Source organism: Camelus ferus, chromosome 11, assembly GCF_009834535.1.
Source record: "Camelus ferus isolate YT-003-E chromosome 11, BCGSAC_Cfer_1.0, whole genome shotgun sequence".
Taxonomy (NCBI): Eukaryota; Metazoa; Chordata; class Mammalia; order Artiodactyla; family Camelidae; genus Camelus; species Camelus ferus.
Window position 1 is genome coordinate 29458966 of NC_045706.1, and position 22386 is coordinate 29481351.

At 46.5% G+C, this 22386-nt stretch overlaps 2 protein-coding genes across 51 annotated transcripts in view; both read left to right on the forward strand.

The window, feature by feature from the left end:
• SORBS1 (sorbin and SH3 domain containing 1) overlaps window positions 1-22386 on the forward strand; it is a 208338-nt gene that overhangs the window by 155870 nt on the left and 30082 nt on the right. For 30 of the 50 annotated variants that reach the window (XM_032491233.1, XM_032491239.1, XM_032491236.1 and 27 more), the window contains 6 exons: window positions 1035-1118; window positions 5058-5123; window positions 5690-5791; window positions 8557-8606; window positions 16532-16704; window positions 19356-19441. In XM_032491233.1, the coding sequence (XP_032347124.1) occupies window positions 1035-1118; window positions 5058-5123; window positions 5690-5791; window positions 8557-8606; window positions 16532-16704; window positions 19356-19441 (561 nt within the window). The remainder of the gene's footprint in view (window positions 1-1034; window positions 1119-5057; window positions 5124-5689; window positions 5792-8556; window positions 8607-16531; window positions 16705-19355; window positions 19442-22386) is intronic. The other 20 variants (XM_032491229.1, XM_032491251.1, XM_032491259.1 and 17 more) reach the window with 4 other exon arrangements.
• On the forward strand, window positions 16809-19349 carry LOC116656687 (sorbin and SH3 domain-containing protein 1-like). Its single transcript, XM_032491283.1, has one exon. The coding sequence runs from the start codon at window positions 17261-17263 to the stop codon at window positions 18845-18847; it is 1587 nt and encodes a 528-aa protein (XP_032347174.1). The 5' UTR covers window positions 16809-17260; the 3' UTR covers window positions 18848-19349.

The following is a 22386-nucleotide window of genomic DNA, read 5'->3' on the forward strand; positions in this document are numbered from 1 at the left end:
ACGTATCTCCAGTTTGTGAAGGGGAAAGCTGATTTGCTTTCTAGGCGTTCATTTTCCAACTATTTCCAGAAACACATGCTCTTCCAAAGAGCAAGGTACCAGAACCTCCTAAATATTTGATGAAACATGAAATCCCATGGAATCAAATTATCAGTCTGTGAACCACCTCTTAAGAGTTATATAAAATGAGAAATCTAACTTATTTTTGTAATATAACCCAGAAGTTTTTTTCCCCTGTTGTTCTGTTATCTGTCTTGTCCAGCTTTTCCCTCACTTTGTTTTTTTTTCCCCAGTTCTTTAACATTTATTTCTTAGAACTCAAAGTATATTCTGTCTGTATTCATCCCCCACAGATGCTTGTTTAAAATGTTTTTTCACTTGTGTCTTCTGTTTTTACTTACATCATCTTTCACTATACTGTGTGTGGGACATGGTTTCTCACCTACTCGTGTGCCATTAAAGATGCAGTATTAACAAACTGGCTTTTATAAAAGCGTCACTATTTGCTGTTTATTTTGAAAGCCTTAAGGCAGACTTGCAAATAAGTACTAAAACTGTACTAGCCCATAAGAAGTGTTCGCTCTACTTATCTGGCATGGATGTCTCAATGTTTGGTGTGTTCGCCAGGTTATTTGGTGGTAACTAATAGCTCTTTGTAAAGAGGAAATAAGGGCTCTCTCTTCTCCCACCGCCCCGACAATTACTGAGGAATACTGTTACGCCCGTATTCAGATTTGTTGTGACAGCAGTAGTGTTCTCCATCTGCAGTCCCTCTGCCTGGGAACCGAGAATGATTCATGCCCTGCTCCCTACCTCAGTGTGCCTGTTTTCATAAACACATCCTTTCCCGCCTGTGTTAGCTCCCTGATTTTGCTATTGTCAGTTTAAAAAAGAAAAAATGGATGATTGCTGCTGTTGAGTGCAGGTGCTGTACATTTCTGGAAACCACTGCATCTCTACTGGCCGGTTCCTATGTAATCTCTGCATAATGTTATCCTTCTCTCTCTTCCATTTCCCTATCACCAACCCTATAGAGTCGGGATATAAGCCCAGAAGAGATAGATTTAAAGAATGAACCTTGGTATAAATTCTTTTCGGAATTGGAGTTTGGGAAACCGGTAAGTTTAATAGCTTCAGCGGTTATAGACACCTTTTTAAATAATGCTCTTGATGCATTGTTGCTGCTAAAGAATTAGATCTATTTGTAAGGAACTCAGGCCGTGGGGAGCAGCCTTACTGGCTGTCAGTGGTGGGACTGTCTAGTCTCACTACGGCCTGTAAGCTTTCCATTGCTTTGCTTCCCCAAGATCGGACAGTGAGCTCTGGAAAGTATTTCTTGGCTAGAAGATCCCAGGGAGACACAGCAAAATCATTACTTGTCTAGGACCTCCTACCAGTAGCAACAAATATCACACACCTTGTGGATTGCATTATTTCAGCCATTGATTCAGTTCCTTGACCAAAGTCTTGTCCTGAAGACAAGCAGGAAAACACAGTGCACACTGAGAAGGACCAGCATTGTCACTGCTTTAAGTAGAAATTGTAAAAGCACATATGCAAGGGAAGTGCCACAGCAAGCCAAAAAGGGCTTCTCTGTGCAGATGTGATCTGCGGATGCCACCCCATCACAGGTGACTTTTAGGGAATGATTTCTGTTAGGTAAGGTACTATTTCTCAAAATTAGAACTGGGAGCTAGCAATGCTAGCAAACTTAGTGTTCACCCTACTATCCTATAGCTTCCCTGTGATGTGTCTGAGTTGACTTTGGTACAAATTGATTTTTGGCACTTAAAAGAGAATTTTCTTGGCCCTGCACCCAAATGAATATCAAACAGAAGGAAGAACTGAGCTCATTTTTCCACTGGAGATGACTGGAAACTGACTTTAAAACTTCAGTTACTTTAAAGTCTTAATTACGACAGCCACAGAAAGAATTTACAGGTGGTGGCAGTAAGTATATAAAACTAGGACATTTTTTATGAGACTTTAAGCATTGAATCCAGCATTCGAATCACTGTGATTTAGAACGATAGTTTTATTTGCAGATAGCAATTAACTTTATAGTTCAGTAAGATGTCCAATTCCCTAGTATTTTTTTCTTTCCCTAGTATATTTTTTAAAACAAAGACAGCAGGTGCTCTGGAATTGCTGATTTGATTTAGTGATGCTGAGCTTTGTTTGACTGTTCAGGCATCTTCTGAGTTAGGAGCACCTAACTTGCAAACACCTTGCTTGTAGGAACAGGCATTCCTCCCACCTTGTCCCCTCCCAGACACTGTCCCCTAATAGCAGCTAAGCAGTCATGGGTGAACAGCGCCACCTAGTGACCAGTGGAGAGGAACATGTCTAACCCAAAGTGCACCGTCTCCTCCCCTCCCCAAAGCTTTGGTACACACCTCACTTCTCTCTCTCCCTTCTTCCTCTGCTGCCCACCATTCAGATATCAGTGAAGCCTACCTCAGGCAGTCTTTTCCACATGCAAATGTTTAACAGCATCCTAACCCTTTTTCTTTTTCTTAAAACCTACTCAGTTATCTCACGGATCTTTTGAAATGTAGGCCCCTCCCACACCCCCAAAAGGACCATGATTGGTGGACGCAACAATAATGCCATACTTTCATCAGGAAAAGCAAAAGCAGTTAGTTTTAAATTATATATAATAAGGAGTTCATGCCACTGATTTTTGAAGTCCTTTTCAGAATTCACAAATTTCTAGCTGTCTAATGTGCCAAATAACCAAGTTTTACTGAAATACTGACTTTTAGGAAAGGTTACAAAGCCATTTTTTTCTAATTAGTTGTGATTGATTTGTTTTTTACTAAATCTGTCATTTGTAAATACTTATATTTTTGTTAGCAATAGACAGTATTTCAGTCACAGCATACTTAAATAGGCTCTGTGAATAGTTCAGTAAATGACAGTGTCTCTACTGGAAACTGTGGTGTGAGCACCACACAGCCAATCCAGACAAATGTTGAGAACCAGTCCATTGTGTATTGGGACCTTCCTATCATTTGTACTCCTGTCCTGTTGTCCTAACTGCCTCTTAATTATTTAAAGACTTAGAGATGCTTTTCTAAAATGTCATTTTATCTGACCACAGAGTATTTCTTGCATAGACCTTAGAGTCCTTAAATGGGACTAGATGGGGCTTTTGAAGACTTGCCAAAATGACTAAGTCAAGTGCCCGTACCCTGAGGAAGAGCGTTTTGATGGACGGGTCCTTATGGTCCAAGGCGTCCTAAGGGTGGGCTTATCATATAGTTGAACCAAGTTGATGACTGGATATTATTTCCAGGGTTTGGGAAGGTGTAGTGGGGAGAAATGTTTTCTTCTCTTCACTTCTCTCCTACCCCAGTCAACTCTGGGCCACAAAAGAGCAAGAGACACAAAGAAAAGGCATTTAAACCGTGGAAGTTGTTTTGGAAGATTTTCTAGTCATTCAGAAGCAGAATGAAATGAAAACTATCAAATCATGTGGATCATCATTTTTCTTTTTTATTCCACACCCACCCAGGCCCTGCTTCCCCCCAGGGAGGAAAGACTGCCTGAGCTGAAGGCGTTTACCCTGCACTCCCTTCTTCCTTGGCCCCTTTACTAAAAGGCACACAAAAGAAGCTGAAGTTTCAGCAAGCTCCTGACAGTAATACCTTTTTGGTCCAACAAGTTGTTGCAGAATATCAAATAATTCAAGACTCCGTGGACCATTTAGGGGAAGATTATTTAAAACAATTCAATTTGTAAGCACTGTTTTTTTTTTTTTTTTTTTTGCAGTAAATAAAGAAATGAATGGGGGTACTGTCAGTGACTTTAAAAAGTCTTCTTCCCCAGATGAACATTCCAAGTGTATTAAGCACTTAAAAATGAGTGAATATTGTTAATGGCACTCACTTTACAAATTGCAGAATGTGTGTATACAGAGATCCCATCACTGACCTGTTGATGTCAGTGGTGACACACAGGCACCCTAAATCAGATTACTTGTCATTTGTAAATTCATTATAAAGGGCCTGGGTGTCAGCTTTTTCTTCTTTCCCTGCCCTAATTTTTATAGAAACTGATGTGATTTCTGTAAATAAGCTCAAGGCAAAATGTAAAACCAATTTGAATGCTTCCATAGAGTTAGCGATGATGAAATTTGCACAAGATTGTAGGAGTTATTAATGGTCTCATCTTCCTGGAGGTCATTGTGTAAGAAATTTCAAGTCTAAGTAGGGAGAGAAAAGTTTACTCGGTGGGAGAAAGGTTCAGGGTTAGGAGTGGCTTGTAGCTTCCAGACATCCTACTTTCTGAATCCTCCCCTCATTAAACTTACAACTCCGGGCAGATTTCCACCTTGGGGATGCAGCTCTAACATGAAGAGTTAAAGGAGAAAAAACAAAAATAACCTTACAGGTCAGTATTTAAATTCAAAATATAAACTCTGTCCTCTGAGGGAGGTAGAAGTGCTACCACTCGCAGTGCTACCCAAGTCTAGTAAACTGGAAAAGGAGATGGTTTTAATTTATGAGATTGTCTGGTTACTCAGCACAGTACTTAACACCCATTTTGTACATGGATTTCATTGTCAAGAACCACAGAAAGCACATTTACCTCCATTTGCCCTCCATTGGTCAGATTTCCAGATCCACACATTTAGGAACACGAATGAATTTGATGGCAGGGAAGACTGCTTCAAAGACATAGGATCTCAGGGTCGATCTTGGTTGGAAAAGAACAATGAGGGATTTAAGTGTTTCCCTTTTTGTTCAAATTGGCACTCATACTCTTTTCGTCCTTTGTTCCTTTCAAAGTTTTCGATATTTAAAATCCAACGACGATTGACTCTCGAGACACAGACATGGAACAAACTCCCCACTTGGCATTTCCAGCCCCCGAGTTCCGTGGGGTCCCCAGGTGGTCTCAGGAGGCAGGGCGCCCGCTCCTTCTGTTTTTAGTTCACTTTTCCGTGTTGGGACAGTTCTCCCAGTGTTGCCCCTCCTTGTTTGAGCGAGTCTCCATGTTTGTCTCTATGTCTTTATGCTCATTTCTTCATTTCCTCCTCTGCTTCCCGTCAGCCTCCCAAAAAGATATGGGATTATACTCCTGGAGACTGCTCTATCCTTCCTAGAGAGGATAGAAAGGTAATTCCTCTGTGCCTCCTCCCGTGGGCTCTGTGTGTGTGTGCGCGCGCGCTCTGGCCTGGCTAGTGTGAGTGTGTTGTGGGGTTTTTTCTTTTATTTTCTTAAATCCCTTTTTTTTTTAACTTGATTGTAACTTATTTTTTGGCTTGGTGATGAAACAGTTTAACAAAGTCTCTAAGACTTACACTAATATGTAGAGAGGTGTTTAAAGCAATTACTTAGTCCTCTGACATAGTATGTTTGCCAGCGTCACCATGCTCTGAAAAGAGAGAAAATAGGTATTTCCTTAAAGGTAGGTGTTTGCAGGACTTGCAGTTCCTGTCTTTAGCAAGTAGCGTAGTGTTTTGGAGCGCTGATTACCTCGGGATTTACATTTACGCCTAATGCTGCATTCTGTTCTCCTGTCTCTAACTCATCTCGAGTAAGCTCTGTGTTTTAGTCTTGCCATCTTTGCCTTATTAACGTGTGACACTGAACAGACTCATTTTTTCAAACGTAACCGTCCATTCTGCCTGCCTTTCCTCCTAACTAAAGCACTCTTTCCCGTCTTTTCTTTCTTGAACCAGACTAACCTAGAAAAAGATCTCAACCTCTGCCAAACAGAGTTAAAGGCAGACTTAGAAAAACCGGAGACGCTTAATAAAGCACCCAGTGCAAACCTGTCACAGGTATTTCCGAGTTTTTCTCCTGCCCTCAGTGCCCTTTGCTTTCTTCTTTGTTCTACGGTTGTTGATGTAGTTGAGGTGTTGAATGGTCACGCTGGTTATTTTTAAGCTGCATGGCTTTCTGACTCCTGTTTTAGATTACCTCCTCCCCCACCCCGCCCCACTCCCCAACTTAATTTTTGCTTGGATTCCTTTTGAGCTTGGCATCTTCCTTAAAGTTCAGATATTTCGTAATAATGCAGGGTGGCTGGTGATTTAGCTACTCCTCCATACCATCCTCTTTCTCTACTTTCAGGGGGTCACCTTTTTAACTTCCTTCTGCCCCCTTTGGGTGTTCACCTCCTCTGAATTTTCAGGGAGTCATTTTTGGGCAACTTCCTTGTCTTTTCTGCAGCCCTGGGAGATACCAACCTCAGAGATCATTTTCCAAAACTCAGAGGCAGTGATGTGAGTGCCTCTTATATGCGTGGTGCTGTCAGAGTAGTAGTATTTGTAATTTGCAAGATGAGAAAGTTCTCAATGAAAAAATGCACTCCGGAGGCCAGACGGCCTGGCCACAAGCATTTGAAACTCAGCCTGCATTGATATTCCTAAAGGGACCTAGGTCCCGGTGCAGTTTATCAAAGGATATGTCAGAAAGAGAGAGCAGCCAAGGTAAATGGGCTCCCAAGAGGAAGAAAAAATACCAAATGTTTGGAGAACTGCCCCAGGGCTCCCCGACAAAACAAAGGAGACTCTTAGAAGGAAAGAGTCTCTTCACAGAAAATAAAAAAGGAATGAGAACATTGATGAAGAGGTGAAGACGTCAGCGGACTATGGCAGGAGAAGTGGAAAATGCTAATGGATCATGTTGTTCTTAAGCAGAACTAAGACAAGGAGGGTCAGACCAGCAGCATGAGCAACTTGGGTACGAAGTCAGGAGAGTGTCAGAGACTCAAACCAGGGAAGAGGAAACCCAGGGGGGATGATGGCAGCGGCCCAGGGCCCGGAACAAGAGGGGCAGAAGCCGAGAAGGGCAAGCACATCCAGGGGAGTTAGGGTTTGGGAAGCCAGAGTCACCGAAGGGTGAGGCAGCCGCAGGACCAGCGGTCGGGCACAGGGGAGGCTGAGAAGGTGAGCAGAGTGCACACAATCAGGCGATGGGCGGGGAAAGTGGGGGGCTGAGTTACAGCCGGTATGGAGACTGGAACCAGCTGTAGCTGCTGTGGGGATGGAGGTCTGAGTGAGTCGGAGCAGAACTGTGGCTACAGCTAAGTCCTGAAGTGAGCTGGGGTGCAGGACGGGGGCCCAGAACAAATCAACACTTTCCAGGGTCTGAGGTGGTTCCTAAAACATGCCAGGATGGAGGACAACTGAAGGGCCACCTCCCTGGGCAGAGATGGCACCGGTACCTCCAGCCCTGCCCAGGGCTGGGTGGGTGGACCCAAAGGAGCGTCAGCTGCAGAGAAGAATCACCTTGATGGACTTGGGTTCAGCTGTGTGTCACCCTAATGCAGCTGAGATGTGCTGAGGGAGGTTCTGAATCAGCACAGAAATGGACTCTGCCCTCAGGAACATGGCAGCTTAGTCACACTCACAAATAAACGTTCTCTAACACTAAGAACTGAATAAACACTGTGGGCTCTAAGCTCTCAGAAGAGGGAGAGACCCTAGGGGAAATCGGGGAGGATTTCTCAGGAGTTGGCCGAGATCTTAAAGGACTGATGGAATTTAGGAACATGGTGGAAATGGGGACCGAGAATGGGACAGGTGCCAAGGGTGGGAGACTCCAGGAAAGGATGGGCCGGAGAGACTGGTGCAGGCAAAGGGGCTGGAAGGATGGATGTGGAGGTGAGAGCAGGGCCTTCTTAGGAGGGATGGGGGTGGCCGGGCCGGTGGGTGAGCCCTGACGGAGGTGCCTCCCCTCCTGTCATCTCCTTCATTCACCGTCTCTTCCTTTCCTTGCTCCTGTTTCTCTCCTTTCCTCAAGTATCTCTCCCCAGGTGGCTTGTTTTCCTTGATGTGGTCATTAGTAGAGGCAGGAGCATCTTTCAAAGCTAACGTTTACACTGATGTGTGCAACTGCCACATCATTTTTAAAAACAAATGTATCGAACCCTTTGCCTTTCTTCTTCCAAGACAGCAGAGACCCTAGACCGTGTGGTTGTGCTGCCTTTTCTCTGCACGGAGCTCCTGGCAGTTTTCTTCGTTTTGCGTAGTGGCCTGTAGTTTTATAACACCGTTCCTCCACTCATGCTGAAATGCTCATTGATAGGTTTAGTGAAACTGCATTTCTCCCCATTTCTACATGTCTAAATCTGCAGGGGGAAACAGTCTAAAACTGCTGTCTTTTAAAATGCATTTTTGTACGTTCTGTGCCTGAAGTGTTGGGTGACCCTCTCTGGCTGTGGCATTTGGGTGCATGAAGGAGTCCAGTGGGCTTGGCAGGGGGTCTGAGGGCTGGGGATGAGCTGGTGAAGGATGCTGTCCATGTCACTTATGCATGTTGCCAAATGGTGGGCCATCTGCCTGGCGGGCCTGCGACCGAAGGTAAACGTAAAGAGTTTATGTGGCTGTCCCCTGACCCACCCAGAGAGCCTTGGCTGTGGCCACTGGGCGGTACAGAGAGCCCTCCACCAGCACTGAAGCCTTTCCAGCCGGCTCTCTGTCTCACAGGGGGCCTCATCTGAATTAGGAAAGGAAGGGGGCATCTCTCTCTTTTCCCCTTGACTTGAAACATCTGGGTCAAAATAAATCATCTACACCTTTTCTTTTTTTGACATTTACAGAGCTCTGCAGTCAGCCCCACTCCGGACATTTCTTCAGAGCCTCCTGGATAGTAAGTTGCCACTGTTTCCATGGCTTAATGTATTAAATGTCAGAAATGGGTAGAAGCTTGTGTTTTATTTGTTATCAGTCTAGTGGCTCTGGATGATGTACAGTTCGGTGATAAGTAGCAATTTAATTATAGTCTTCCAATTATTTTTCTTTTTTCTCCTCATCCGAATTAATTTTGTGGGTGGTTTATATTACCTTTAATAAGCTTTTCTCTGCATTGGCATCTTTAGAATGTTTGTCTGAGTTTAGAATCAGCGTTCTCCTCATTTGCTGATTCTTGCGGGGAGCGGGTGAATGACTGAGGCCGCATCTGGTATAAAGGGGGATAGGGGGTTAGGTCCTCGGGCTGGACCTGTCACGGGGAAATATGGGGCCGAGAGGGGGCTAACTCGTTTGAGTCTCAGAGATCTGGATTTGTTTCCCCATACTAGTTCTTAGAATTCTACCTGGGTACACCGCACACACTTCCTCATGGGGTAACCACCAGCCTCCTTTCCTCCCCAAACCATCCCATGTCCTGTCCCAGATTCCTGGTCTCAGTACTTTGTTATATAGCTGTCGTCCCAGCCAAAGATGTTGGTGCTGCCCCCACCCTTACAGACCTGGGAAATAGCTTGTATAACTGAGCTCTGAGCCTTCCTGTTCCCAGTCTCGCGTTCCTACCTCTTACAGTGCTTACTTCTATTGCTCTGCACCTGAATTCTGCTCTTGTGTTGTTATAACTACTAGTAAGTTATAAACTCCATGCATCTCCATAGTGCCTGGTACATACAAGAGATCTGGGAGCTATCTGGCAGGAGTGGCTTCTCATCCCATCACCATTATGTCAGCACCTACAGCTCACTCTGAAATACAAGGGGGAGAGGCACACTCTAACCTGCTCCACGTAGGTGGGGTGAAGCCACAGTGAGCAAAGTTCACTTGTTCAAACAGAAGCCTGACTTGGTCTGAATGCTGAGCTTATGGATCGGAGGGGCAAATATCATGGTCACTTGGGCATATCCAAGCTGCCCTGCCCAAGAAGGCATTTTGCAAGAGTAGTTTCATTTGAAAATCAGTCAGCAGGGATTGGCGTATTTGGGTGGAAAGTTGCTTCAGGTGGCTGGCTGGCTGAGTGAACTTCTGCTGGACCTAAGGCACTATGCTGGGTATTAGAAGAGGAGCATAAGATGCAGTCTCCCACTAGTTTTAGGGGCAAAACACACACAAAAATAAATGTTAATAAAGAATAAGGCAACATGGCCAATGAATGAAATAGATCATAAAGGTTAAAAGTACTCGGAAGAGAAGGCAGCTCCCACAGGCTGTCAGAGTGAGGAGCACAGGTCTTGAATGAAATGATAATTTTCATTCAACTTAGTATTTGCTACGTGCCAGGCCCTGTGCTTAGCATCGCATGTTCTTGACCTCATTTAGCCCTCAGCGTTCCAGGATCAGGCGTCATTTTTAATCCCCATTGTGTAGCTGAGGAAACGGGCACATCAAGGTAGCATGTGCCCAGGTTCCACAGCTGTGCGCGGCAGAGCCGTCGCCTGAGGAGGGACGATGGAGCTCCAGGCCAGGGCCTGCCTCAATTGACGGGTGTTAGCAGTAAACTCTCACCTGCACACGTACTGATTCATAATAAGTGAACAGAAGGCATGCTAAGATTAACTGTCTTGAGTGATGAAAAACAACTTAAGCAACTATTTGTGTAGTAGTGTGTTAGCAGGATTGAAGGGGACTAATGCAAGCTTTTTAAGAGAGCAGACCACTTTCAGAGACTCTGAGCAATTGTGTACATAAAGGTATTTGAGGTGTGCATTTACCAAGCGCTCGTATTTGTATCATTGAAATAGGTCTCCAAAGACCTCTGTTTTTCAGCCATAGCCCCGCTCTCATGAAACACTTGGCAGGAAGGAATAAGCTTTTCCCTCCTGCTATTCTGTCATTTGGGGGTTTTTCAGTAATTCAGGTTTGGTTTTCTCCCAGTTGGTTCAAGTGAGTAAGGTTTTTCTGTATTTGGAGTTGGTAAGGAGCCAGCCTAAGCCAGTGCCTGACACATGGGGAAACACACAATAAATGTTTGCTGAATAAATGAATGCATCTATAAATCTTAATTAACTGGAATCTGGCTCACGTAGTACCAAGGCAGGCAGCTTTGAACTGCATCTGGCCTTTTTCACCACATGGACAGGAATCACATGTGAAAAAAACACTGGCAAGGCTTAACCCAAGGACTGAAGAAAGAGGAATCACCAATGGCCCGGGTTCAGAAACTCTGTGGTCCCTGGAATAGTGGCGGTGTTGTTTTACATCCACATTCACATCTTGGGGAGACTGCGGTTTAGAATTTTATTAACTTGAGTCCATATCACAATATTGAAAGAACCTGGGAAGAGAGGAAGAAATTCTCCCATAGTCCCAATATCCTAATGCAACTATCAGTCCTTCCTCTCAAAAAATATATTTTTATGCTTGGGATCATAGTGTATGCCCCACTTCGTATTTTATTTCCCTGGAGTTTTCAGATTTATAAGTCAGTAGTGTAGACTACTTGTTATTTTCATCATTACTTAGCATTTTGACATTGATTAGCACAAATGCATGTTTTGCCTAACCAAAGAGCTTTACTGTATTCAGCCAGCAGGTGGCACTCAAGAACAAGCTGCTCTTTCCTAAATGGTGATGGTTCGCTAGAGAAAACACTTTTTCCCCCCTAATCTCATGTAAGATCAAAACACAAATCATTGCCTGAAGAACTGTATGAAAGATTAGAGATTCCTCTAGGTCTCTGTGTGCATGAAGGCATTTAATTTCATAGAATCGTTTATTCCACTAATACATATTTATTGAACAACAGTGCTAGACACCAGGCATGCAAAGATTGATCAAATAAACTGCCTTCCCTTAAGGGACTCAGAGTGTCATTGGGAAATTATACACTTGTACATAACAATCAAAATGCAGTGTGGTAAATGCAGTGATGGGACCCACAAAGGAGTGAACACTTCTGTTGTCCGGGAGAGAAAAGAAAGGTTTCACAGAGCAGCAGCAAATGAGTTAGAGAGTGATAAATATATGATGTCACTTACATGTGGAATCTAAAAAATGATACAAATGAACTTATTTACAAAACAGAAATAGACTCACAGACATAGAGAACAAACATGGTTAACAAAGGGGAAAGAGGTGAGGAGGGATAAATTAGGAGTTTGGGATTAACAGATACAAACTACTGTGTATAAAATAAACAAGGACCTACCGTATAGCACAGGGAACTAGATCAATATCATAGCCTGTAACAGAAAAGAATCTGAGAAAGAATAGATACATATGAATAGCTAAATCATGTTGCTGTATACCTGAAACTAACACAGCATTGTAAATCAACTATACTTCAATAAAAAAGTGAATGACAGTAACATATTATAAATACAAAACATTTTTTATGCAATACAAAGGCTCTAAGATTGTCTAGACTCCCTCCCCCAAAGTCTAGGCAGTTACTTTTTTTTTTTCTTTCTGAAAACAGCAAGTGGTTCTGAACAGTGAATTTAGTGAAGCTGGAATTTTTGTGTCTATTTTGTCCCCTGTTGAATCTCCATGTAGGAGAGTGATTGACACTTAGTAGATGCTTGGTAAATAATCGTGGAGTGAGTCAAGTGAGCAATGGAATGACATATTGAGATCTTCTCTAGAATTATCACTGGCAGTGATTTACAAAGATGATTGGAGAGACTCCAGTGGGAGCGATGGTGTGCTTTCTGTAGAGGTGGAGGTGAGCGCTTGTGAGAGGTCCAGGGAGGAAGAGAGAGAAAGGATGAATGTGTGCTGTTATCAAGGACAGGGAGTAAGCAGGACTTGGTGACTGCTTAGGTCTGGGAGCAAGGAGAGGGCGAAGGGGTTGATTCTTCAGCATTCTAGCATGAGTGAAGGAAGACAGAGGAGCAGAGCCAGGTTTGGTCTGGGACATGTTGGATTTAAGATGCCTGAGGACCACTCAGGTGAGGATGTCTAGAAGGCACTTGAATGTCTGTGTCTGGAGCTCAAAAGAAAATCTTCATCTATTTGAAGATGGATTTCTTGGGTAGTCTCACCATGCTTGTTAGTTTTGCAGTTGAAAGAAACTGAGGCTGAGCGAAGCCGATTGTTTCCAAGTTTTTAAACAGAGCGGGTTAGCCTCAGCTGATCCCATTCCTTGTTGGAGCCAGGGTGGAATCACAGCCTGCCAGGACCCTGCCTGCCTCCTCCGGAGCCCGCCTGTTAGCATGATTGGAAACAGTTGGCCCTAAAATGACTGCTCTGTTCTCTCACTTTATTCTTCTAGTGAATGTGTTTTTGTTGAATCCCCCTTGAAACTCAGCAGCCAGCTCTGCAGCTTAGCCAAGAGGATGAGTTCTCCGCACTGTCTCCTCCTGGCTTGCTCTTTCGGAGCTGAAAATGGCTCAACTCAGGCTGCAGGGGGCTGCGCTGCTGAATTTGACTTGATTTGTTAACTAATCGGTGGCTGCTGGTCCTGATTGGGCCTTCCTCCATCAGCCTGGCTGGTTTTCCCATCCTCTCTGATCTGTTTGAACCCAGCAAAGACCCAACAACTCTGTGACCTTCTGCAAATGCCTTCAGCACTCTTGGTCCTCAGGTTCCCCTCTGGGACAGTGGGACAGATGACAGGTCTCTCCAACATTAGGAAGTCTGATGGAGGTGATACATTTAAAAACATTGTTCCAGAGCTTTTGGACACTGTTTTTAAACAAGAAGCCCCTTAGTTGCAGTGTTACACATCTGGGAAAAGTGTGTTGGCTTTGGTATCAGAAAGAAAACAATTGGCTATGGCAAATCCATTCTGAGGGATTTCCTGAGTGCTGGTTTGTTGTTCTGTTGGGGAAACAGGAAAAAATGGTGATAAGGAGTGGAATAAAGCCAGAAGTGGGGTGGCTGTGGGTGGGAGCTGGGTTCTGACAGCTGGTGAGGTGGTGGGGGTGTGAAGTCAAGCAGCCGGTTATGGCCTTGAGTCATGACCAAATGAAGTTAGGAGGGACTAGAGCAGACTGGGTTGCAAGTCCTGACCAAGGCTGAGGCAGTTCAGAGAATGGCAGGGTAGGAGCTGCTGTCAGTCACTCCTGATGCTCAGGGAGATCTGGTGACTCCAGACTAAGGCGAGCAGGGCTTCTGAGACTGTCCCCTCACAAAATGAACCTCAGTCACCACGGTTTTGGTTGGTGAGGCTGAGGACATCTATATGTGGATCTTTTCTCAGTTGATGTTGTACAGAAAGGAGAAACATGGGGTTAAACTGAAGGATAGAGTCAGAAAATGCAACCAAAAGAAGAGGGTGGACTGAAAGGGAAATTTAGAAAAGGGCCTGATTGATTTTTAATAACAAAATTGAAAGTTAAAGCCAGTTTAGATGAGCTTACATTTGTTTAAATTGGCATATATTGCCACAACCTTGCCAGGCACCTTTAGGGGTCCTCCAGCCCTCTAGGGAGGGTTGACAGCTTTTATCAACCAGAACATGGGATGGCAGCTGCAGGCAGAAGCAGGTGAGCCCAAAGCGGCATGCGTGGCAGCCCCTGTCCCCCAGCCTGGAAAGCCAAGCCTCTTGGTCTCTAGGGGTGGGAATGGGCGCCTCCAGGCAGGGGTCAGGGGCACCAGTAAGGAGAGCAGCGTAAGCCAGGGCCAGCCTAACTCCCTGCTTTGTTCCTCTTGCCACCCTTCCGATGACTCCAGTCACTGATGTCTGATGTCAGGAAATCGGAGCCCTTGGTAAATGTGATAGAATCCTTGTACCTGTGGATTTCTAAATACGTAATTTTGCAAATCACAACCTATCCTTAGTCAGATTGTGTGTGCCAAATTTGCTTTCCGAAAATGTGACCTTTGATTCATTCCACAAGTATTTATTGAGTGAATTCATGGCCGAGATAGTCTAGTGGGCTCCTGCAAATAAGAGTCTCACCCCTTCCCGCCCCCTCCCACGGGCTTCTTCTGTCTGAGACACACCTTGGAGGCTGCTCTGCAGACTCACGTCCTTCACATGCTTTTGTTCTTAGCTTCGAGGGAGGTTTTCTGGCCCGTCAGATTCCCAGTAATGCTCTCTGGCTTCAGCTGAGGAAAGAGGGAAAGCGTTTGACCCCCAGACCTAGGCCAGAGTGAATGAGGGGGTGCCCTGACTGCCTGGCAGGCCCCTGAATGGAGCACGTGGGGCCTGTAAACAGCAGGGGGCACAGGGCCAGGGCCCAGGGCTTGGTGGCGACTGGGAGGGGGTTACCAGGGCTGGAAGCAGTGGAATTGCTCAGGGGAACCTAACAGCACCAAGGCAGAGACATTACCTGTCCAACCACAGGGCCTCCGCCTCTTTTCCACTTCTGACCCCTAGTTCTGGACCCATGTGTCCCAGGGGTGCATTCATGGCAGGTGACACTCGGCAGTGATGATGCACACGGAGCTCCAGCATCCTTAAGTCCCTGTCTCCCCTGATGTGTGAGCCTGGGCCCTCAGAAGGCACTACCTCCTGGGTGGTGGGGAAATGCTACATAGAAAACAGCCACTGAGGGTACTAACCATGCCGGCTTTAACGAGAGCCTGACTCCCAGGGCCTCGTCCTCATCTGAAAATGGAGGAAATAGGATTGTTTGTGGGAATTAAAGAGAGAGTGATCACCCAGCACTTAGCGCAGTGCCTCCCACACAGGAGTGCTCGCCAAGAGGGGTGGGGCTGCTCATGCCGTGACTGTCGGCACTGCAGGGGACCCAGAGTCTGTGGGAAGGGTAAAATGGTTCAATCATGATGCAAGGGTGAAGGGAAGGAGACGGACAGGTGTGTGAGAAAGCACATGCAGCCCAGTGTTCCTTGTAGAATCTAGGTTGGGCAGTGGTGTGTGGAATGTTCACTCGTATAATTCCTCAAGCTTTTCTTTCCACTGGATAATATTCATAATAAAATGTTGGGAATTGGTGATTCCATCCAGCTGTTTACAACTTCAGGGCTGAAAAGTCCATGGTGATGCCAGTAAACAGAATTCAGTAGGACTGAAAAGCAGCCTAGTGGGAGCCTGAGTGCTTCCGCAGGGAAGGGGTCATCACTTATCCGAGCGAGTGTGTGTGCACGTGTGTGAGTGTGCCTGTGTGTCGGTGTGCCAGTGGGTGAGGGCATGGAAAACTGGAATCAGGGGAAAGGGAGGCTTCAGCCAGTAAGTGCTCTTCATTTTTTCTGTGCCCCACCTGCTTCTAAAAAGGATTTGTGGTAACTTGCAAAAATGCCTAGACTTTCAACAAGACAAGAATAATTGAAGGATGTCAATGAGCAATAGTTTTTACTCATAATACACGTCATAAGGTTCTGAATACAGATCTGGAAAGCAGTGGGTGCAAAATGTGGCTGGGATCAGAGCATGTAGAATCCCAGCTTCCAGTTGCACTTGGTGGCTGATCTTCCGAGAGCCCAGAACAGCTGGGCCATCTCCTTTCACTGTTGATTTTAATGCTCCACTAGTCAAAGCCCTTCTGAAAAACCCAGAAAAATAACCCAGGTGGTGGACCTGAAGTGGCCAACGCTGGCCAGCAACATCTTAGAGGCCCCACTCATGTCCTCGACTGTCCCATCTTGTGTGCAGCCCCTGCACCACCACCCCCGCCTTCTGTCCCCAGGCAGTGTTTCTCAGAGTTATTCTTTTAGAGCACAAATGCAGGCATCTCAGTTAGAGAGCCCCGCTGTTTGGCTTCCTGAGCATTGAGGGGCACCCGTGGGCCTGTCTTGTCTGTAGAGCTCTGTCTAAATAAGATTGCCTTTTAAAAAGGACAGTGCTTGGTTGGGATGCCAGGAAATGTGTCCCCTTGTCCTCAGCTGATGGTGTGCTTTTTAGAAAAATGTTAAAAACACTAAAACTCTTATTTTCTGTTTTTTTTCCCCCTTCTCTTTCTTTGAAAATTACCTTGTTCTTAGTATATATTCTTCCAACTTCCACGCCGTGAAGAGGGAATCAGATGGGGCTCCTGGGGATCTTGCTAGCTTGGAGAGCGAGAGGCAGATTTACAAAAGCGTCTTGGAAGGAGGAGACATCCCTCTCCAGGGCCTGAGCGGCCTCAAGCGGCCATCCAGCTCAGCCTCCACTAAAGGTAACTGGGTGAAGCCTGCTGGCTCTCGCCCGTCCACCCGGTCGGTGATCAGGGTGTCTCTCGCCACCCACACCTATTATCCAGGTGTTGGCAGTGTCTGAACCTCCAGCTCCTGAGATGAGTTTTGCCTTGTTCAGATCCATTTCCAGACCTTGGTGCCCTCTTGGTCCCCTCCCCTAGTTTCTCACCGGCCATTTTTCTTTCTGGTATTAATAGTTTCCCTTCCTCCAAACCCTACCCTTGCTCTCCCTGAAGCATCTCTCTCTTTTTTGTTGATTCCCTTTTCTTAGAAATTAGCTGAGCTTTAGCCTTTCCTAACTCTAGCAGGGTGGCCATTTTTCGTTGCATCTTTGCACCTGCTTTGCAGCACAGATTATTTTGCTTCCGGACATCGACTGGAAATTAAAACAAAACAAAACAAAAACCTTTATGACCAATAAGCATGTTACCTCTCCCCCCACCCCTTTTTTTAAAGCAGCTTTCAGCTTGAACCTAATGGGTCTGTTTATTTTATTCTGCATGCTTTCCAGTGGATCGTAAAGGTGGGAATGCTCACATGATTTCTTCATCTTCAGTTCATAGCCGAACGGTTCACGGTAGCAATGTGTTAGGCCCTGGGTGTAAGCACAAGAAACCCCTGTCCGCCGCGAAAGCCTGCATTTCGGAAATCCTTCCCTCCAAATTCAAACCCAGGCTCTCTGCTCCCAGCGCTCTTCTGCAGGATCAGAAGAGCGTTCTGTTGCCCACAGAAAAGGCTCAGAGCTGCGAGAACCTTTGTGTCTCGGTTTCTCTGAGTGAATCCAAACGAGGCCTCCCCCTGCAAGTGGGGGGCAGCGTGGAGAACCTGCTGCTGCGCTCCCGGCGGGACTACGACAGCAGGTCGAGCAGCACCCTGAGCCTGCAGGAGTACAGCACCAGCGCCAGGAGGCCCTGCCCGCTGTCCAGGAAGGCCGGCATGCAGTTCTCCATGCTCTACCGGGACATGCACCAGATCAACCGGGCCGGCCTCTTCCTGGGGTCCGGCTCCTCCTCCAGCGTGCGGGATCTCGCCTCCCACTTCGAGAGGAGCAGCCTGGTGCTGTCCAGGGGCGAGCTGGGCTCCAGCCAGGAGGGCTCGGAGCACATCCCCAAGCACACAGTCTCCTCTCGCATCACGGCTTTCGAGCAGCTGATTCAGCGGTCCCGGTCCATGCCGTCGCTGGACCTGTCCGGCCGGCTGAGCAAGTCCCCCACACCCGCGCTGAGCCGGAGCGGCCTGACCTCCGCCCGCTCGGCCGAGTCCCTCCTGGAGTCCACGAAGCTCCGGCCCAGGGAGGTGGACGGGATGAACCCCGGGGGCGTCTACGCCTCCCCGACCTGCGGCAGGCTGGCGGACCCCGCTCTCGGCTTCCGGGGCCTCGGGCCTTCCGAGCCCCTCTCCGCCTGCTCGGACGAGCTGGACCGTTGTTCCAACGTGTCCAGTGACAGCCGGGAGGGCAGCAGCGGCAGCGTTCACGGAGACTTCCCCAAACACCGCCTCAGCAAGTGCAAGGGCACCTGCCCGGCCTCCTACACCCGCTTCACCACCATCCGCCGGCATGAGCAGCAACAGACCTCCAGGCGGCCCGACTGGCGCGCGGACCCCCGGGGCGACAAGGGCACGCTCCTCCGGAACATCTACCTGATGAGCCCACTCCCCTTCCGGTTGAAAAAGCCCCTCCCGCACCACCCCAGACAGCCTTGCCCCAGGGACTTCTCAAGCCAGAAGCCAGACCCCCCCAGGCAGCCCCAGCAGGACGAGCGCCCCTCCCAGGGGAAGCCTTTGGTTCCCAAACGCCTGTCTTCCCGGCACACCATGGCCAGGCTGAGCCAGATCTCAGAGCCCCCTGAGGAGAGACCCGCGGCCCCGGAGGCTGGCCCCAGGGCCTTTACTAATGGGAACTCTGTGCTGTACCCAGACCACGGCCTGGACAGGAACAACAACCCCCACAGTGAACTGGGGACGTCCCTCGGAGGTGGCCTTCTGTGTATTTGCCCAGTCTCACCTCACCCATCTCTCCACTCTGCTTGCTTTTCCCCTCCCCCCGTGTGCCCTTGGTGCTCATTTTCTGGTCCGTCCTTTGTTTTCTGTTTGTTTGGCTTGGCAATTAATCATGGCTCGTAGTGGCTGCACTTCTTTAAAAACAGATTTCCCACATCATGTAGACTAACCACCAAACTCTGTTTCGAAAGAAAAATTGGCCGTTTTAGCTCATCTGAGAAATTTGTTCATTTGAACTTTTGAACCCATTGTAATTCACACTGATCCCAACTCAGCCCGTGGTTTTTTGAGAGGCAGCCCTGTGTGTATGTGTGTGTGTGTGTGTATGTGAGTGTTCAGTGTGTCCCTGTGAGAGCCTGCACGCCTCTTCATGGGGACACTTTCCAAAGGTGGTCTTCTCTTTGCTCACCTTTTGCCTCTGATTAGTTTTCTTGGTATTAAACTAGTTCACAAGTAAATCCAAAAAGCAGGAGGAAAGGGAGGGGATTTGGTTTTTTTCCTTCAGAATTGGAACACTGACCACCAAACAACCACGGTAAAAACTTGACATCACGGATGAAAGGTGAAATCTTTCCAGTCTGGTTTCCCTCTAAATCTGTACCTGTTTTAATTCTACTTTATTGTTTTGAAGATTCAGAATCACCAAGGCATTTTATACCGGCTGATTACTTGGAATCCACAGAAGAATTCATTCGAAGACGTCATGATGATAAAGAGGTAATCTCCACCTTTAAAGCCTCTTAGCTCTCGTGCAGATAAAAATATAAAGGAAGTAAACAGTCAGTGAGGTGACATGGCTTAGCAATTAGAAGGCAACATTGGGGTTTTCACAGGTGACATTTTTATGACATGGGCTCAATCACTCTTTCAGTCCACCTTTCCAAAAAGTAGGACTGATTTTCCCCACAGTGCTGGGTTCCCAGTGCCAAGTCCAGCCGGTGCTGCTGCCCTGGAAGTTCAGAAAAGTTGCCCACCAGTGCGCTCAATGCCTTGTAAGGGGAACCTGGAGTCCCTCCCCATAACACCCACCTCATTATTCTCCAGGGAAACCCACCCTCCTGTGTCTCCAATGCTGCCCACCCTCTCCTGGCACAAAGCACAGTTCATATTGAGGATGCAGTAGGAGAAAGGAAACTGAAAGAGAATAATGACTGTGATACATTTTATAAAAACAGATTGAAGAAGTTGTCTTTAACTCAGAAGAAGAGATAACCCCCATAAACGTTGGGAACCCCCCTGCCCCCAACCCAGAACTTCAGCATGCAGACCTTGTCTTGCAGCTTCTGAAATGCCTGTACTGCAGTCATGTGACTGATGGGGCCAGTAAGGGAGCATGTTCTCTTGGGATTTAGGAGGAAGTAGTTCAGCACATCAGCTAAATGGACAAAATCACAAGCTTCTGTTGTGATGAAGTGTCATTAGGAGGTGTGCTTTCTAGACTTCACATTCCTAGAAGAAAGAGTCCTTTAGGTTAAACAAGCTCTGATGACCATTTTCCTGCAATGAATTAAGAGACGGAAGAATTGCTTTGCACGTGGTGGCAGCCAGGAAGAGGGTGTACACAACTCTGTCCCTTTCCCTGTAAAGTCTGAAGCCCTTTTTCCTATGTTCCATTTTGTTGAGTGGTTTCAGAGTTTAGGGGGACTTGCCTTGAGGATTTAGGGTAAGGCTGACACTGAAGTGAGCTTGGAGAATAATAGTCACTGCTGCCAGATGGGGAGACAAAGGACAAAAAGGACCATAGCTTTGCCCGTCTCCTGGCACAATACAGACAGTACTCACGGGCACCTGTTGGTGGAAAGAAATGGGAGGAAGCATTTGATGGACAGAATTATTTGTAGTAATGAGGTGAAAAGCTCACTCACGATAAGTGTCCCTCAGGCCATGGAACAGATTCATTTTTGTCACTGTCCCTGAGATACAAGATTCCCACCTATCTAAACCTGGGCTGCTCGACATTCTGTTTCTGCAGTTTAAACCCTTGTATCCAACATGGGAGGTTTTGTGGTATAATTCTTGGCTGCTGCATGGGAGGCAGACTGTCCTTTGTTAGTTTAACAATTCAGAGGGTGAGCAGCTTGTGCCCTAGACAGCGCTGGCTCACAGATCCTTGTGTCCTTATCCATGGTTTTTGGTTTATGTGGTTAAACTGTGGGAATGACAGATTTATTGAGGTTAGATTCAAGCACTGGATGAGGAGCTCTGCTCCATTTGCATCCATCCATTTTCATCACTGCAGAAAACAGCCCACACGTCCCAGCTAAGGGAACATCAGTCCTGGCATGTTTCTATGCAAATAGCTTATTATTAACATTAATGAAAACGACATTTCAGAAAAAACGAGAACCTGTCAGTCCTGAGAGGGATGTTAGTGGTCATCTAACATATCCAGGAAAGGACTGCCACAGGGCAGTGGCTTGCCCAGGGCCACGTAGCACGTTAACTTGTACCAGAGGCAGAGCTGGACACCAGGGCTCTACTGTGCTTCATAAAGCACTTTCTCATGTCTTTTCTCATTTTCATCTTTACAACTACTTACTTGAGCACTGGTAGAATTCCCACAGCCATTTGATGAGCTATCACTTTATTATTTTAGATCCTGGAGAGAAATAGAAAATGCCCCCACCCCGACCCCACCCCCCGGAGCTAGGTGTCCCTCAAGGCATTTAGTTGCCTGCTGGAAAAGACTAATGTTTTCTTGAGATTGCTAAGAATTACCAGTTCTAACTAATACTTTGCTGCAAGGAATGTAATCCCAGGAATGTGTGATTGGTATGGAGTAAGAAAATACATTAAAATTCTCTTCTACAGGGTCATGTCAATAGGCAATGAGGACATTGACTTAAATGCAACATTGTTCAAGTATTTTAAAAGGCCTTTAAAAATAGATGACTTATTTCCTTAATTTAGGAGAGGCTATTTCTTCTAAACCCAGGTACCATTATTCTTAGTTTATTGTCTATATTTATAGTCTACATCATTCCCTTAAATTCAGCTTCATTTCACCTAAGATAGCAGTAGTGAAGTAAAAAGTACAATAAGAAAGTAACTAATGGTGGGGAAGGTACAGCTCAGTGGTAGAGTGTGTGCTTAGCATGCACGAAGTCCTGGGTTCAATCCCCAGTACCTCCATTAAAATGAATAAATAATTACCTCCCCACTAAGATAAAAAATTTTTTTAATTTATAAAGGAAAGAAACTGATGCTCTCTTGTCACATAAATAGTCTTTGGTGCATATGCTAAAGCCTCCTAAAAATTGTGCTTGGAGGAAGGGTTCGCCGGCCTAGGAAGGGTGCCGTATTTCTTGAAATGGATATCTACTCCCCTGAGCATATTAGACTAACAAGAATAGGAAGCACAAAAATGGCCTGCTTGCCAGAGACTCCACGTAGTAAAAGCCCGTAGCAGGTTTGATGGGCCTGATCTGGGCAGAAGGAATCAGGCAGCCCCGGTCCCACTATGGGTGTACACTGTGGGAACTCATCACTGACTAAGCCAGGTAAGGATGACACTTCAGCCTCCTGCCATCCTCGTGGGTGCTCTGGATGTGCCCTCCAGGTGACCTAGCCCTGGCCACTTTGTGTCAGGAGGCAGGAGGCTTTTGGCTGAGCCAAGGGAAAGTCTGCAGACAGTGTAACTGGGCGGGGTTCAGCCCTCCCTG

What these genes read in the sequence shown, in the direction of transcription:
- LOC116656687 (XM_032491283.1), top strand. Translation starts at nt 17,261, where the DNA reads ATGATTTCTTCATCTTCAGTTCATAGCCGAACGGTTCACGGTAGCAAT.